The 17,708-nt window shown below is 39.9% G+C and overlaps 1 protein-coding gene across 3 annotated transcripts in view; it reads left to right on the plus strand.

Annotated features, from left to right (window-relative positions):
- The window catches only part of AFAP1 (actin filament associated protein 1), a 113,756-nt gene that overhangs the window by 76,846 nt on the left and 19,202 nt on the right, over positions 1 to 17,708 (plus strand). For all 3 annotated transcript variants that reach the window (XM_040064857.1, XM_040064858.2, XM_058420688.1), the window contains 4 exons: positions 8,880 to 8,972; positions 10,455 to 10,539; positions 13,765 to 13,914; positions 17,121 to 17,332. In XM_040064857.1, coding sequence (XP_039920791.1) covers positions 8,880 to 8,972; positions 10,455 to 10,539; positions 13,765 to 13,914; positions 17,121 to 17,332 — 540 coding nt within the window. The remainder of the gene's footprint in view (positions 1 to 8,879; positions 8,973 to 10,454; positions 10,540 to 13,764; positions 13,915 to 17,120; positions 17,333 to 17,708) is intronic.

Raw genomic sequence — 17,708 nt, forward strand, 5'->3', positions numbered from 1 at the left:
TCCTGAAGGCCATTCAAGTTTCCTAATTCTGGTTTAACAATGTATGGTCTGTTATGTCCTGGGAACGTAGACTTCTGAGAAAATGGGATTTTGTCATCTTCCCTTGCTCTCTGTTCAATGTCTGCAAACATGGAAAATCCCAAGGCAAGGGCTGCAGTTACAGATCCTAACCAGATTACCAGTATTTATGTTGGACTTTGCCAGCCTCAAAGGTGGAGGTCAGTGAAGTAGTGTGGGAAACTATCACTGCAGTTGAAGTAGCAACTGTTTTAAGACCTTGAAATCCAATCTTTTAAATACATGTGTAGGTCTGATTGCATCAGACTCATCAGGCATTCTCCGTGCTGTTCTCTGATCTAACCTTATATGGTACTTATTTTTCTAAGAATAAATTGTATTTTTCCAAATACAATTGAATTAAACACATAGGAATTTCCTGATGGCAGATAGTTTTTCTGCAGAAGAGGGAGACATAAAATGCAGCTTAAAGGGTATAAATTCTGCTGTGGGCCAAGGTACTAAATGGAAAATTAATCTGTAATTTCCTATTTTGCAATGTTTGAATTTACCTTTTGGGGGTTTGCGGTTTGTGTGTGTTTGGTTTTGACTGTGACTTTGTATCCTAGCTTAGCAAATGCTCTCCCTATTGTCATTTTAACAGCAGCTAATCCCAGCCATGTATTTATTAGGCTTCTTCTATAATCAGTATCTTGTTCTACGTTTTAAAGTCTTGTTTTAAAGTCATGCAAGTGTCCCACTAGTTCAGCTAGCATTTCAAAACCACTGATTGGAATGAAAAGAAGTCCATAAGTCATATTCCCTTCCAAGGGAATTCCGCTGTAATTAGATCATAGGAACTGCACCCTTATTTCCTGTGTTGTTCTAAATTCGGATTTAGTAATACTGAGTTCATTAGCATCTATCAGACGTTCTTTCATAAAAATTGTTTTATTTTTTTAAATTGTATATAAAGCATCCCCACACAGGCAGACAGAGCACTACTAGATTTTTCCATATCCCAGATGCATTCCTGCTGCTTCAAAATGGAAAAAAAAAAAAAAAGAAAAAAAAAAGAGGCATTTTGTGCAGTTGCATGGTCACACAGTTGTGTATTCTGTGTGTCTGCAAAGCATTTGGAGCCAGTCTGACAGTGCTTTATTTAGCTCCTTCATGCTGCAGAGCTCTCTATTAATGAAATCTTTCAAGTACATGGCAGTGTTACTGTACTTGACTTCCAAGTCCTCAGAGCTGCTTCAGCCCTTTGCTTATGCCGTACGAATTTCCTGTCCCACAGCTAACCAGAAATGATCTGTGCAGCTCCAGTGTTTTCCAAAAGAAGTATGGCCTTTGGAGAAATAAAATAAGCATTATTTTTTTTAAATACACCAACATTTAAGGATTTTTTTTTATTATGTAGGCAATTATGTGATCATTCAAGCCTTACTCAAAATTAGTTTCTGAAAATCATGTGTAGCTTTGTGTAGGACATTCTTACACTATGAAAGAGGTCACTGCTTCATCTTGGGTGATCTGAGCTTTCCCAGCCCGTCAGTCAGAGGGCCAGGGTCCTTCCCAGGCTCTGTCCCTTCCATGTGATTTCTGTAGTTGATAAAATGGGCGGAACCAGAGGCTGCCAATGAAAAAGGACTCTGCAACCACATTTTTAGAGTTTCAGATGCCTTCTTGGTCAAAGATACTGCACCAGTATGTGCCATTTGAGGCAGGTTATCGCCCAGGAGCAATGGGTTCTCATGAATTCAAATGTTGTCACATTAAAGCTTTACACTTGATCCTAAAAAAGCTCAAAATGTTTTTGGAGGCCACATTGTCCTTTGAAAGCTAAACCAAATTATTTTTTCTCCAATTCATGTAAGTAATCAGTACAGAATATGTTTATTAAGTAAATAATTTTAAAATATCTATTGGAAGACCAATTCTAAATTGCTGCAGATTACTTTAGACTGTTTTTTTTTTGTAAAGATGACACCAAAAAAGCCCCAGCTGATAAACATAGTGCAAATGGAAGTCTAGACTGGAAACCACAAAGGGAGTTTCAGATTCACCAGCTAACAAATGCTTGATGAAAACAGATAGCTGATGTCACCAAAGAGCCTGTCAAGATTTCAGAGGAAGGAGCAAAGCTAGTATAAATTCAGGCTACAGCTGAGATCATCTCGGTAATATGGTGGGCAACAAAAAGTCATGGAATTTTCCAGACTTGAGTCCTAAAATGTTCCCACAAAAATGTACATGAAAAAAAATGTGTGCAGTTACACACTCTGACCCAAAAATTATCCTTTTCCCTGCACACTTGAGTATACATGCATCTGTGCACCCTTTTGTGGTCAAGTGAGGTCTGAAATTTTCCTGGTTTTCTCAGCACATCCAACAGAGTGGTAAAACGACACTTACTTGTCAGCATCCCTGGGAAATGCTGCATTAAAAAAAGGACTAGTAAGACCTTACGAGAAGACACTTCTTCAGTGGCTTTGTTTGTACAGATGAATGTGCTCTGTGTGCAGAACCCTCAGACTAGGCCACAGAAAACTGCACTCAATATTAAAAATACGTGGACGCCACAGAAATTAAGTTGAGGTAACTTGCTGTAGAAGACTGGTAGAAGTAAATGGTCACAGTGACTGGTCCCAAGGCCTTCTCTTCCTCCCAAGATTCCTCCTGCAAAAATGTATTTCTGGTTTATCATGCATGAGATGGAATCTATCATTCTGGAGTACTGGCCTTGAGTTTCATTTTTCCCTAACATTAGGCACCCTTTGTTAACTTCTCTTCATTTTACAGTGCTCTGCCAACTGTGCAGCAATCTCTTCAGCTGAGGGTCTGTAATTGGGCAGTCAATCTTCCAGCCATAAGGAGACATTTCTTCATCTATCATTTTGACTATGCTCTGTCAGTTCTGAACTTGGAGGATGTTTTTCCCTGGAGAGAGAATAAAATCATGGTTGGGACTGTATCCAGTCATCCAAAGGCCCTGCAGCATTCCTTGTAGGGCTGTTTAGCTGGTTCACCTACCCAGTTTTTCTTCCTGACTAACTGCATGTTGTCTTTCATGAAAGTCTTTGAAAACATCTCTTTTTTTCACTGCCCTGGGTTTAGAGAAGGGAGTCAAGTAACTTCTGGCCTCCAGTCTCTATGTGAACAGTTTTAATGGAGGGTAAACTACTGACAGAGCTGTTCTTTTAGCCAGTTTATATCAGCATAAAATTGAGCTTGTAACTGTAAACATTGTGTCTCTGCTTTTGCTTTCTATGGGAATTTCCAGCTAGAGATCTTCAACACTTCAAGCATTGTTTTCTTGGCCTGTGTAGTGCTCCCCAAAGAGGTTATTATCTCCATTTTGTAGCTGAGTAGAGTCAAGTGCTGAATGGTTAAGCCTTAAAACTGACTAAAAAGAGTGGTTTTGGGGATGCATACTTGGTACTAGTGATTTCCATGCAGTGTTTGTTAATTTGTAAGAAACTTAAAGAATGTACTATGACCCAAGACAGTCAGGCCAGGTTCTTTCTCCACTGCCCATCATCACCATCAGCGAAGGCTGTGCAGACTAAATGAAACCTCCCAGGAATTACACCCCTGTCATCTCAAACAGAAGGTTTAAAACACCTTGGTTCAAGTCACAGCAAGGTCAGTGAGTTTGCATGAGATCTGTTTAGGGCCTCACCTGCAGAGGTGATGGACCAAGCTGCACTGGGAGTTTTGACCAGTCTGCAGGACTCTGGCAGTGGGCAGAGCCAGAGGATCCCAGCTGGGCTCTGAGCCAGAGTCTGTGTGTGTGTGTGTGACCAGCACCATGGAAAACAATGCATTATTTAAAAGAACCAGATGTATATGTAGATTTAAAAAACCCAGCCAAACCACCCATGAATACAGAACCACAAACATCCTATTTACTTGTTTTCTCAGCGATAATTTTTCTTTGGGTTTACTGGCTAAAATCATAAATGCAAGCTGCTGCAGTCGGAGCAGAACCCAGGAGGGCTGGGACTTTCACCACTAGATACTGTTCCCTCCCTCCTCCTCACAGCTTTGGCTGGAAAATTGTTTAAATCACACCTAGCTCAGACTCACAGCCTAAGGTGAGATGTCCACCTCTGCACCACCCAGGCTGGGGATGCAGCTCCCCTGGCACAGGGCACCTCTGCCCTTGGAGCAGCAGTGCCTCCTGCCACCCTCCCCAGCCTCTGGGCAGTGCCTCCACCCCGGGCTCCGCCTGACCATGGATGGCAGGGGACTTCATGGCTGTAACACAGGAGAAATGGTGCAGGGCTCGTCTTAGGTGAGTCAGAAAAGTATTTCTAAGGGGATGCACAGGCACTAAGGACAGGCTTACTGACTGCCAGAACCTCATCTTCACTTTCCTCACACAAACGGCACTAAGGCAGAAAGATTAATCCTTGCAGGCTGAGGGATACCTGAGAATAATGATTTCCAGTACAGAAGGTAAAGGGGGTTTCTTTTTGAGACTTAAAGTGTAGGCTATGATGGGAATAATTTCTGCCTTTCCTGCCTAAGATTTTCCTCTAGGTAAATTCCTTGGGGCATTTCTTCTCTGCAAAACACTAAGAGTTTTGCTGCTCTCCTAAGAAGGAGGGTATTGACACTAATATACATCATTATGAAACAGTCCACAAGAGAGAGAAAATGAGGATTTAATCATGTCAAAAAGACAGAGAGTCCCAGAAAGTCAGCACTCTTCCAGCAGTGAAAAAGGAGTGTTTCAGGAATGGGAAATACTGACTTACATCTGGAGCCAAACCCTTTTCCCTCTGCTGTGTTGTGCTTAAGCAGATTTCAGCTTTGCCATATTCCTATTTCCAGAGTTAAGTGGCAGAGCCAAGGGATTCAGCCCATCCCATTTCTAGCAATTCCAGTATTTGTGAAACATGTGGGCAGAGGGGGACAAGTGGCTGGGTGGGTGTCTGGCTGGATTTCTGGCCCGATTACATAAAGTGAAGCAAATGAGCAGTCAGGCTGTGAGCTTTCTGTCCTGAACTCGATCATGTTAATAGTGCGAGTTTCTCATGCGAGTTCCTCATGTGAGTTCCATGAGAACACAAGGTGATACAAAATGCTGTAATCACATCCCTGTGGTAGGGAGCCTGTAGCCTGTAGCCTGAGCATCCACGGTATCCACCAGGCGAGAGGTCTGCAAGCTCCTCAAGCACAGGACATATTTTAGTCTTATTCCTTATCAGGTCCCAAAGAGATCAGCCATAAAGAACTGTCTACAAATGTACTTTTACTCAGAATTTGTTTGGTTTCTGTGTTGCAGGAACTGGCTGACAAGCAGCTGGCTTTCTGGTTTTACTACAGAGCCAGTGCTTTTTATCTGGAGTTTGGAACTTTAAAGTAGCCAGAAGAATCGAATTTACTTTGTCTGACTTTGCATGTAGAAAGAATAAATGTTGGACAAGTATTTTGCCTCCAATCCTGGTGTGTCTTTTAAAATAAGATACAAGAATTACAGAAATTTGTAAGTGAACGTAGATATGAAGTTTTTTATAGTAAATGTTAGTGCTTCTGTAGTAAAATAGTTTTTAAAGAGAGAAATATTCCAGACACACCATGTGACAGAAATTCCACTGATTTCACCCATGGCTCAGGGCAGGGAATCTTTCCAGCTTCCTACCTGCAACTATTTCCCCTCTGTGCCTTATGTCACTGCCCTCTGTGCCTTATGTCACTGCCCTCTGTGCTGTACTCTGACATATGTCCTGATCCACCTGGGGATTCGAGGTCAAAAGCCCAAGTCTGATTAGGAGCAGCTGTGGGAGCTGGGGCTCCTTAACCTGGAGAAAAGGAGGTTCAGGGGGGACCTTTGTGTTCCCTACAGCTCCCTGAAAAGGCTTCAGCCAGATGGGGATCAGGATCTTCTCCCAGGTAACGTGTGACAGGAAAAGAGAAAATGAGCTCAAGTTTCACCAGGAGAAGTTTAGATTGGATATTAGGAAAAATTTCTTCACTGAAAAGAACAGGCTGCCAAGGAAAGTGGTGGAGTCAGTCCCTGGAGATATTTAAAATACTGTGAAGATGTGGCACTTAGGGACATGGTTTAGTGGTGGATTTGGCAGTGCTGGGTTAACAGTTGGACTCGATTTTAGGGGTCTTTTCCAACTAAACAATTCTGTAATTCTATAAATAAGGAATAATAATACAGTTCAGGTTGCAGAAGGTTTTTCCAGGTCTGCATTTGAAAGTAGCAGTTCTGAAGTCTGCTAATCGTAACATTGTAATGGTAATTGTGGTTCCTAAGATTCTTGCAATGGAATAACAAAAGATTATTTTAAACGTATTTAGTTTTGAGGCTGTCCAAAGAAATACATGGTCTTCTATTTTCTGATTACATTTGCTCATATATTTTAAATATTTGAATAGATAGTCTGTTTATGATCTCAGTTTGATTTTCCTGGCACAGATCATACTGTGTGTGTGTACATGTAATGTTCAAAGGCATTTGTGGTGAGAAAAAGAGAATTATTTCCTTTCTCTAATGTGTGAAAAACTTAAGCTATTAATGTAATATTTGCCATTACAAGGTATTGTCAGTCCAGCCCTCCACATGATGGTATTTTATTAAAAATAACACTTTGGGGGATTCTTTTTTTTTTTTTTTTTCCTTTGTTTTTCCTTTCTGGTCTTGGAGCTATTGAAATACATTTATTCATATTTTTACACATTTCGTTGCAATGGATAAAAGTTTGCTAAACTACATTCCTCACTGTCACTCTCAACTACTTTTTAATGAAAATAGTGATCTTCTGTTTTCATATGGCTCCAGAAGATGGAACACAGAAAAAACTGACAAGAACTTTTGAGTCTTGTGATTGAAATTATGCAAGTTGGCAATACTGGTGGAATGTTTTATCCTTAAAATTTTGAGCTAAAGCTATATGCATGTGAAAACCAGATTTTTAATGGCAGCTGTCTGCAAACGTAATTATAGAGAGCGCATCCAGGCAACCATTATATATTAAAGACATTTCATCCTGGTGAGGTGGAGAAGAAAGAATTTCGTGCTGTGCACCGAACACAATTATATTTCACATAGAAGGTGATGAGCAAGTCTTTGCCAGTGAACCTTTTGAACCCAAATGAAGTGTTGGACTCTTGAATATGCATTTACTTTAGATCCTGCCACCAACTCCCTTTTGACAATGTGTCATTTTTTAAATCAAAATTTAATTACAACCCAATTAAACACTTCAGCTTCTCCTTAAATATGTGGGGTATGATAAGAACCGGATTTACTTGAGTGCATGACTTAGCACATACTATTGAGTCAGTGCTGCCAAATCATTTCCCTCTGTTCTGTCTGTAACTCCCATTACAATCCGACTTTGCCAAAATTAACTAACTGTGTGGTGTGAGCAGATGCTGAAAACATAAGCCATTGAATCAGGGTCATGCAGGAGACAGAAATGAATGTTCCCAGAAACTCTACAGTCACATTTCTCTAGGGAGAAAACAGCAGTGTATTTAGACCATACTGAGGACCAGCGATTGAAAAAAAAAAAAACAAACCCCAAAACAGACACATTCAAAAATCTTATGATTTTGGGAAATTCAGGGCTTTGTTCAGCTTTGAAGTGCAAATGCTCTGCCACAGTTAAATCTACGTTTTGTATTACAAAGGACACCAAGTGCCATGAAATGCTGATCTTGTTCTGGAAAAAAATATAGGGTAGGTCGGACAGGCAGGAAAGGATGCTGAAGTGTTTTGAGATTCTAGCTCAGAAATAAAAGTGTACATTCACCTTCCAGCTTTGCTTAGATTTTTTTCATGTGTCATTGAGTGAGTGATTTCATCATTCTTTTGTCTGACTTCTCCCTCTGTAAAATGGTGCTGGTTCTCTTCCTTTCTTTACGGTGTATAATGCCTGTAGTTTATCATGTGCTCCTGAGTAGCATAAGGGTCTTTGTAAGCCCATAAACATTTGATTTGCATTAGCTTCACCCTTAAAGGGAGCTTAAGTGCTGGGAAAGGACTGTTTAGTGCCACCCTTTGCATTTTAGTAGTTTCCACATCAAAATTGTTCAGCTTGAAACTCAGCATGAATTTGGATCAAGAGCCTGTTCTCATCAGCACAAGCAATTTCAGGCTGATAATGGGCTGGTGGTAACCTCACAAGAGATAAAAACCTTAGCTATGGCAATGGGGAATCATCAAACATCTTTATTCATTTTGTATTTTTACATTTATGTAATTTCAGGTTTTTAAGTCCTTTAAATTCCATCAAAATATCAGCAAATTCCCAGCTCAAGATTTTTCTTTAACGTTTTAGGAAGAGAAAGTGCAGTTTCCATTTGCTAGAAACATATTTACAGTTACTTTGACCTTTAACTCTTAAGTTAATGTGCAATTATAATACAAAAATGCCGTGAAATACCACTGTGCAGGATTAACTCTAAGTTGATCAGCACTTCATTAGTTCTCTGACAGCAAAATAAGAGCATCTGTGCAGTGTATTATACAAAACTCTTGTCCATTGGCTTGAGGTACCTTGGATCCCATTTTCTTATCATTGTCATGAAATTAGGTTGGTGGTGTCAGCTCATATTGCAAATTTAGCTCATGGAAAACAGCAGTGCTGTTAGTTTCTTCACTTAGGAGAGCCTTGGAGCTTTGTCTTTCTAGAAACTGAAACCTTCCACCTCTAGACTTTATGTCTCCTTCAGGTCATCTCTGAAATGACTTAGGGAGGGAGCATGGAGAAGTTGTAGTGTCAGCCTGCCTGACACCTGCCAGCCTAGTAAATGTCTGTATGATTCTCCTTCCCATCTCCTTGCACATCCATATATAATTTCTAATCTCTCTGATTGTATTTTATGAAGAATTAATAAGTTTTTCTTTGTCTCCTAAGGTTATAAAAGATGTGTGCAGCAACTGTCCGGGAGCTGTAGACTCTGATGGGCCTTTGTCTAGTTCTCCAGTACACAAAATAGAGCTGGAAAAGGTAAAGTTATCAAAATGGTCAATGCAGAATTCCTTATGATCACTCAGAGAGACACTGGTGGGCACTGGATGTAAACCCTTGCTGCCTTGTGTTGCTGTTTCAGGCACCCAGTTCCTGTGTGGTGTGGGTTTGTTTGATATGTGCACACATCCTGCAGAATTGAGGTTTCTGCCATGTCAGTTTGTTTGGCCATGAACAACCAGCTGCTGGCTTGGGTCCAGCTTCTCTTCTGCATAGAAGGGTGCAGATAATGGGTGTGATACGTGTGCTAAGAGGCAGAGATGGTCTCCAAGAAATGCAAAGAGCAAGCAGGGGAAAAAGTGATGAAGATTATACCAGGGTTTTAAGGGAAAGTCTCTTATTTGGGGTAATTTAGTCCTTGAAGAGCTCCCTGGGCATGCTGAGGTCACTGTTTTGGCAGACCCTTCCAAGCATTCATGTCTCAACAGAAACTTGGCTACTCACACGTGGTACTTGGCTACTCCACTGCCTTGACTCAGCAGGATGTGAGAGCACGAATTAGGGAAGTGAGCAGCTTTGCAGTGAGTGATTGGTGCATTACCAGCGCCAGTTTAAGGCCCTGCTTCTTTAAGGCGTCCATGTGAGCAAATCTCTCTGCAGCCCCTGCTTAAAAATCCCCCTAAGAGAGTTTTCATCACCCAATTCCTAATGGCAAGTGCCACCCCTTTGGTGGGAGTGCACCACTGCCTGTGGCGTTCTGTTGCTTTGATCCTGGGAACTGTTCCAGGACAGCCCAGACTTCCCGGTTTCACAGGCAAAAGCTGTTGTGTTTGCATGTTCGCACACATCTGCACAGTATTGAAAAAGTAACTTAAAGTGTTGAAAAATAGGGTTTTTTTTTCTAAAAGGCATGTCATGAAAGGGTGTAATTTGTCTTGCAATTAATTCTTTTTTTTTATAATCTGCACGTCTTCATGGCTTCACCACTTCTGAGTAGTGTGGTCATCGAAAATGCTGTAATAAGCTCTGTCTACTACAACCCAGACCTCATGCATAACCATTACAGAATAATCAGTGCTAAAAATTTATTTCAAAAGCCTTTCTTGCATATATTGAAAGTACTGAAGCACCTTGTAGGAATACAATATTTTCTGACAAGCTGTAATTGCAAATGCATGTATGAGGAATTCTTTAAAGATACAGCTTTTACCCTACTCATACCTGATCCATGTAATTCTTTATTGCGGCATTTAGAGTCTAGAAATACATTAAAATATATGGTGAATTATGAATATTTCACTGTTTTTAATACACTTTCAAATATATGCTATTTTATTGTTTCTGTGATTTTCTAAAGTCTCTAAAACTGAATTTTTTACTGTCTCCTAATTCTTTTCCAAGTGGATGAGAGCTTGAAAGTGTGCTTTATTTCACAGTAAGTCTATTTTTAAAGGGACTCACGACACTTGATTTTATGAAGGTGCAAACCTTGTGTGTCAGCTAGTCTCTCTGTCCCTGCAGAAGCTGTCGTTTGAGAGGCCAAGCTCAGATGGGGAAGGTGCTGTGGAAAATGGCATCACTGCCGTGTGCAATGGTAAAGAACAAGGTATGTCTGGTGTAAGTAATGCATGCTTGGAGAAAGGGAAATACCTCACTTTTATCTTTCCAAAAAAGTAAACCTTTTGAATGGCTTTATTAGGATTTAATTTAACTTGAAAGCTGAGTTATGTCAATAAGGATTCCTTAAATTTTGGCAGTAACAGAAAGCATTTGATGTTATAGTGCAGGTAAAATCAATATAATTAATATAAGGAAACAGAATATATAAATTTTGATTTGGCCTTTTCTGTATTCAAAAGTACAGTTTTTCAGAACTTGGGCAACCACTATAAGCAAGTAACAGGATTTTAGTAACTATATAGTGACAATATATATAGTGGTGTAAAGCTTCTAAGCAAAATAGCTATCATTAAATACTAGTGGGGAAAAAATCATGCATATTTTATATGTGTGTGTGTGTGTGTGTGTGTGTGTGTGTGTGTGCACAGATACCTTCATATATAAACTATCATATTACATATGATTATTATATTAAATATATGTATATACAATCATGCAATATCAGAGAGTTTTTGAATACATATGTATATAATTTTGCATATGCTACTTTGGAGCCATTCATGTTCTTATAATCTAACAAAGGTAAATCCCAAGTCCAGAGGGAGTTCTGACCAAGTTATATCTCATACACTGAACCCTTACTCTCTCTTCCCCATCCCCTTCCCTCCTCCACAAAGCAGAGGGAATTCTATGGCTTCCTTACCTTGCTGTTTAGCAGTGGTGTAGTAGATAAGGCATTTTTCTGCTGCTGTTAAGTGAAGGGTAATGTGAGCACAATGTCAATACTGGCCTTGATGCCAGCACTGTCTCACTTTTTGAATCATTTCCCTTATCTCCTCCCTGGGTCATTTTCCAACATTTCCTGGCTCACACATCTCTGAACAGTATGGGACAATGTCATGGCTTGTGCTTTTCTGAAAGTCATGGTACATTTTTACTTTTTTTTTTTTTTTTTCCCCCCCCCCGCATTTTAAAATCTTCTATTAAGCTTTTATAAAACTCTGAAAGCTGTGGAGAATCATCTGTGACCCAAAACCTGTGTTGACCACGATGTTCAGAAGTACCTGGTGGCTCAGGTACCCTGCAGGTGTCATGATGCAGCTGGAAAAGCAGCCCAACTTAGGTGCCTCAAGGAGGGGTCATTTAAAACACCAGTGGCTTTTGAAAACTGATTTTCAATGCATAGCAGGAAAAATAAACGGGCATTAATGACTGCAAGAAGACTGCAGTGTCCTTGATGAAGTTATGCTATGCGTTTCTAAAATGGATAGGAAGTGTTTAAGGGAGTACGTGGGAAGGGAGGCTTCAGGGAGTGATCATCTCCAGCTGGCACCAACCACCAGCCTCTGCTGTGCTCTCAGCCAGCTGCTTTGCTGTGGGGAAGGAAATGAGAATAAAAGGCTTTTGTGAAAAAAATCACTGGCAATTGGGCAATTAGTATATTCTTTAGACTCAAGAAGATTAAGTCATGATGGCCTTATTTCTGCGGCCTCTCAGTTCTGCAGGAAAAGAAAAAAAAAACCAGCAATGTAAAGGGAAGACAGGACAGAAAAACAAACACTAGAATGGGCTTATTCCACTGTCTGTTCATGCTTGTGGGAATGATTCCTTTGGGCTTCTGTCTCACAGAAATGAGAATTTCTGTCTCTGGCTTTTTTCAATGCTTTTCATCTGCCCCTCAATGGCCACAGCCAGCCTTTGGCTGCTGCTGTGTGGGATGGAAACCTGTCTGAGGGCAGGTGCTGTGCCCCCAGGCAGGGGTCCATGAGCTGAGGGGATGGGGGACCTTCCTCCCTCCAACAAGGGAGCCTGTTGCATGTTTAGAGAGCACGGTGTAAGTTGTGAACACCCTTCCCTTGAAAAAGATAATCAGACCTGGATGTGTTGGAGTTGGCTGGGGGACGGCTTTTGGCACTTGCAGAGCTGCCCTTCCCTCTCAGCGCTGGCAGATTTGTACAGTCTTGGCTACAGATACAATTTCTGAATAATGTTCCATGATTGCTAACAATTAAACTAAATATGATGAATTATCCCGTGGTGAGTCCCAAACTGCTTCTCTGTTTTCCGTGCGTTCTTCCTCCCAGCTCATCCGCTCATGCAGTCATTTCACAAGTGAACATTTTGTCCGTGTTTTCCCTCAGTTTGTGCAAGCCCGTAACCACTAAGTGTTCCCTGTTGTAAAATGAATTGATATGTCAGGGATAAAGATAGAGCAGCTCAATTAGCAGATATTTTAAATGAATTGTTCATCAAAATCACATAGCAGGGCAAGTTGATGGAATTTTTGCTGCCCTGTCAGTTAGCAGAGGCTTTTGCTCTGTTGCTGAAATCCAGTTTAGGCCACTGAATGCAATTTCTGAAGTTTGTTTGTTCTGTTTTGCCCGTTTTTTTTTTTTTTTTTTGAATCTGTTTAGTCTTAGAAACTCTTCTTAAAAAAAAAAGTATTAGGATTTTAGTCAGGTAGGCACTTTTAAAAGCCATATCCATAGTCCTTGTCATATTGCATTCAGCAGCTGAACATGCTTCAGGCCTCAGAATGCTAATATTCCTAGTATCAAATGAAGTTAGTGGAAGCATAGACTGGATGTTAGCAAAATACCTCTTTTCAGCAGAGCTTTTTCTTTCCAGTGGTCACAAAAATGGCCAACTTGTAGTTACTGAATATTCATAACGATCCCACTTTCTTAGTAGTTAATTCCTAAGTCTCGTCTTTCTAAAATATCCATTGTGATAGGATCTCATAACCTAGTTGTACACAGAAGTAATTTTGCTAAGCAAGCATATTCTGTCTTTTTTGTGTACTTAATTATTGAAATATTTTGAGAAAAATGCTGAGGAACACTGAAGAAAGCAGTGAAGAAATGTCTGACTGGATTTTTATTTCTGTGTATATGAGCTAAATTTATATACAGGTACTCAGTCATACTCCTAAATTAGATGATGACTACTGTGGAAATAGATTTGAAGCTTGACTTGATTAAATAAAGTTGCAAGATTGATTTTTTGTTTTTATTATCTTTCAGAATGCCATGATTTTTATAACACAGAGGTTATTAGAGCATATAATATTAGCCTCATTGAAATCTGCAACTTTTGTACAAATGCTTTTCTTGCATAGGATATTATTGTCTGAACTTCTGCTTTTATTCAGGTTCTCTCTATTGGTTGGTGTATACACACTACTAAATACACACTTCTGCTTTCTTAATAGTGAAGAGGAAAAAAAGTTCAAAAACGGAAGCCAAGGGCACTGTGACTAAAGTAACAGGGAAAAAAATAACCAAGATCATTGGTTTAGGAAAGAAAAAGCCATCAACAGATGAACAGACCTCATCAGCTGAAGAAGATGTTCCAACATGTGGTAAGTGATTTTTCTCCTTGAGTCTTGAATGCACATTGCTATTAAAATTTTATAGCATTCTAGCCTAGGAATTTCTCTAAAATTGCTTTTACTGCAATAATTCTTTTCCCAACATCAGAAGGATGCACCCAGACTACATGAGGAATTTGTCATTTGCAAAGAGGCTAAAATAATTTGACTTTTAAATACAATGGTAACACAAGCTCAGGTATCACTGCTCTTTGTGGAATTGAGGAGGAAGAGAAATGGGAACAAGAAGCATAAAGAAACAAGCTCTGTTCTCAAACAAATGGTTATAAATTGAGTATAGGCTGAACTATGAAATAAATTGAGGCTGAACTATGAAATAAATTGAGACAAAGTAGAAGAAGATTCTTTGAAAGTGATCAGGTCTTTTATAGTAGATTGTGGTTTAGGTTGTATGGAATAGCAGACAACAGTCAACTGGGCTCAGCCAAAGTTATTTGAGTCTAATTGGTACATATTGGACAAAATGAAGTAACAAATTTCTAGTAAGCTATTTTAACTCTTAATTTTGACCATTCCATATGACAGCTATGGTGCACAAGGAAGTGTATAAAAAGGCATGCGGAAAATACTTGTTTTTTTATCAAAACTGTTAAGATTTTCTCACAATTTAAGACTTTGTGCGATGCACTTGACTGATGTCCTCACAGCTGTGCTATTTTAAAACAATACAATGTACTTATATTCTCCAGTTTGTCTTTTGGTGCTCCAGTATTCGGTGTCACTTCCATACATGAATAAGATTAAACTCACCCTTCACCCAATCCCTTCAAAAACCAAATTTCCTTAGAAAGCTTTGAAACAGTTGCACCAGATTCTGAGTTTGGATTTTACCCTTTAATTGACTAGAAAAACTTAGGGAAACCCAGAAGTCTCTGATTAGGGAGCAGTTGGCAGAATTCATCGGAGCATGAAGTGTGATAGATGCCTGCCCAGGGAGGTGGAAACAGGTCCATGGACCACCAGAGAGAACTTCATAGATTACAGGTGGCTTTCAAGCCACACTTTGGGAATCATTCACATAAGCAAACTTTGATTAAGTAAGTGTATGTATATGTGTCTATATGTCAGCTAAGTACAGATGTGATTTATTGACCACAAGAACAGCTGGGAAAAGCTGTGTCCAGCCAGATGCATTGTCCAAAGCATCTGGCCTCCATAAGGGCTCAAACTTCCGGGCTCTCATACTCCATTGGTTATTCTGCATCATGTCAGAAGTTAACTACATCTGTAAAGTCTAATTCCTCATATTTCTATCATTAGTTTGGATGTGGACATAAATACGGGTTCATCATTACTAATTGCCTGCATTTGGCTCTACTCAACACCACTTGCAGATTTTAGAGGCTTTGGTCATTGCAGGAAGCCTTTGCTAGAAGGAGTTTCACACCACCAGCAGTTTGGCTCAGTTCAGTGCCCTCTGGGAGGCTGCTCCATAGTTGAAGGTTTTTACACTTTAGGAGGCTCTGTCTCCCATGTACAAAGGGAAAATGCCAGCAGGGCTGCAGGTGTCACCCAGCTAGTGTGGAAGTAAAACCCACCTGCACTTGGAGTCACGGCAAAGCTCTTGCCCACAACATCACTGCTCCTTCCTGCACAAAGCTGAAGTGCTAGTGCCCCAAAGGGGAACACATTAGAAGCATTTTGGTCATGTCAGCTTGTGAAGGTTTAAGCAGAGATATGTGGGGGGGAAGTGGGATCCTGTGTAGTTAACTCTGAAGCAGGAAGATTTGCAAGAGCTTTTCTGAGAGGTGCACTGGGAGCAGAGGGGAAAAACTGTCTGAAAAAAGGACTGACTCTAAAACAAGCGGTATCTGACTTGCGTGGGAAGGTTTTTTTAATTTCTAGGGATTTTAATGCAATGCACAGAGATACAGGAGGAGGGAGGAGAGCTGAAGGGTGTGATTATCACAAGGAGCCAAAACCAGAGGATTAAGCACATCCTCATTTTTTATAGCACCTTCCAAGATGTGCACAATTCTGATCTGCTATATCCTGTTGGATCACGCTTTGACATTGGAACCATAATACTGGAAGGAAAACTCAGAAAAATGAATAATAAGTCATATTTTTAATGAAAACCAAAGAAAGAGCTCTCCAACAGGATTAAATGAAAATCATGTCTGAGATAGAAGACAACTTTCTAACCTCACTTCTGGCTTTTGCAAGATACCATTTATTTCCCTCCTTATAGGCTGTTTGGAAGCAGCAACATGAATTCATGTACCATTTGTATCTGGAAGCAAAAGTAAAAGGTTGTGGGTTTTTTTTGTTGGGGGTGGTGTTTTTTGTGGGTTTTTTTGGTTTTTTGGTTTTTTTCTCCAAACTATACTAAGGAAGCAAAAATGGGCATTGCTTTGTTTGTAGTGTTTGAGTCTGGAATGATTGTTGCTATGGCACAGAGAAAGAAAGCCACAAAACTCTGCCTATTTAATATTATATGCCTAGACACTATATGGATATAGAGCATGGTAAGAAAGGTGGGTGGTTTCAAAAGACAATTTTAATGATATTTTATTATGTAAGGGTACTGTATCATGATTACTTCCTGAATTTTAAACCAACACAAATTTTATTTTTATTTGCTTAAGTAACAGTCTTTTAAGTTTTGGTTTGCAAGTGCTACAAACCAGATGCGAATTCTTCTTTCTAAATGTAATTAGAACATAGAGCATTAACACTTAGTAGGTCTTTTAAACACTGCTTTTGGATGTTACACAAGGTAACTCAATACATAATTGTATAACATGAGCTGTGATTTTCCCAGAAAAATTTGGTCAGCCACAGTTATCAAAGTTATTATCCACAGAGAGGCAGAGTGAGCACATCTGCTGTGTGTGTAATCTTTTTATCAGTGTCCCTCTCCCATTCTTACTGAAGTCCTGGGGTCCTGTGTTTTACACATCCAGCTGCTGCAGGGGCTGACACAGAACAGCCGTTTGCACATGAGCTGGATCACATATTTATATGCTTTTCTAGCTTATTGGCACAGTGAAAGCTTTCATTAAAAGAAGTGGGGCAGGGTCATTTACTTGTCTTCCTAAAATCCATCTGGATTTTCTATTAGAAGAGGAACAAGTTATTTAAAGGCTAGCATTACATTGAGAAGCAAGTTTTGTTTTTTCATCCTTTTCAGAAAAAGTGAGGAGTAAAATATCTCGTATTTCGTTTTATTGCAGGATATCTCAACGTGCTCTCTAATAACCGTTGGCGCGAGCGCTGGTGCAGAGTGAAAGACAATAAACTCATTTTCCACAAGGACAGGACAGATCTGAAGACACACATAGTTTCTATCCCACTCCGTGGCTGTGAAGTCATCCTGGGGCTGGATTCGAAGCATCCCCTGACCTTCCGCCTGCTCCGGAACGGGCAGGAGGTCGCTGTGCTTGAGGTACAATGGCTGAGACTTTTAGGAGCTCCCACAAGGTGAATTAGAGAAGCATTTCCATACAACCTGTCCATTCAAAATAAGAAATCTTTGGAATAACATTATTGCAGAGCTGAAAAATGAGTATTGAAGGAGAAAAGAAATCGTAAGTGTCGTAGACAAAGAAAGAACTGAGATTAAATGTAGTTCAGAAATCTTCTTAGTGAAATACTTTTCTCTGCACTGTCTTCCCCTTGACCTGGTACTAAAATATCCCTGCTCCTTCTCTAGGCACACTTTTGTACCAGGGATATAATTCCTTTGGGCAAATAGATTAGCAATAATTAAATAATGGATCACTGTTGATGGGAGCGCTAAACCTCCTAACTTTTATTTATCT

The sequence above is a fragment of the Hirundo rustica genome, chromosome 5, assembly GCF_015227805.2.
Source record: "Hirundo rustica isolate bHirRus1 chromosome 5, bHirRus1.pri.v3, whole genome shotgun sequence".
In the NCBI taxonomy this organism is placed as follows: domain Eukaryota; kingdom Metazoa; phylum Chordata; class Aves; order Passeriformes; family Hirundinidae; genus Hirundo; species Hirundo rustica.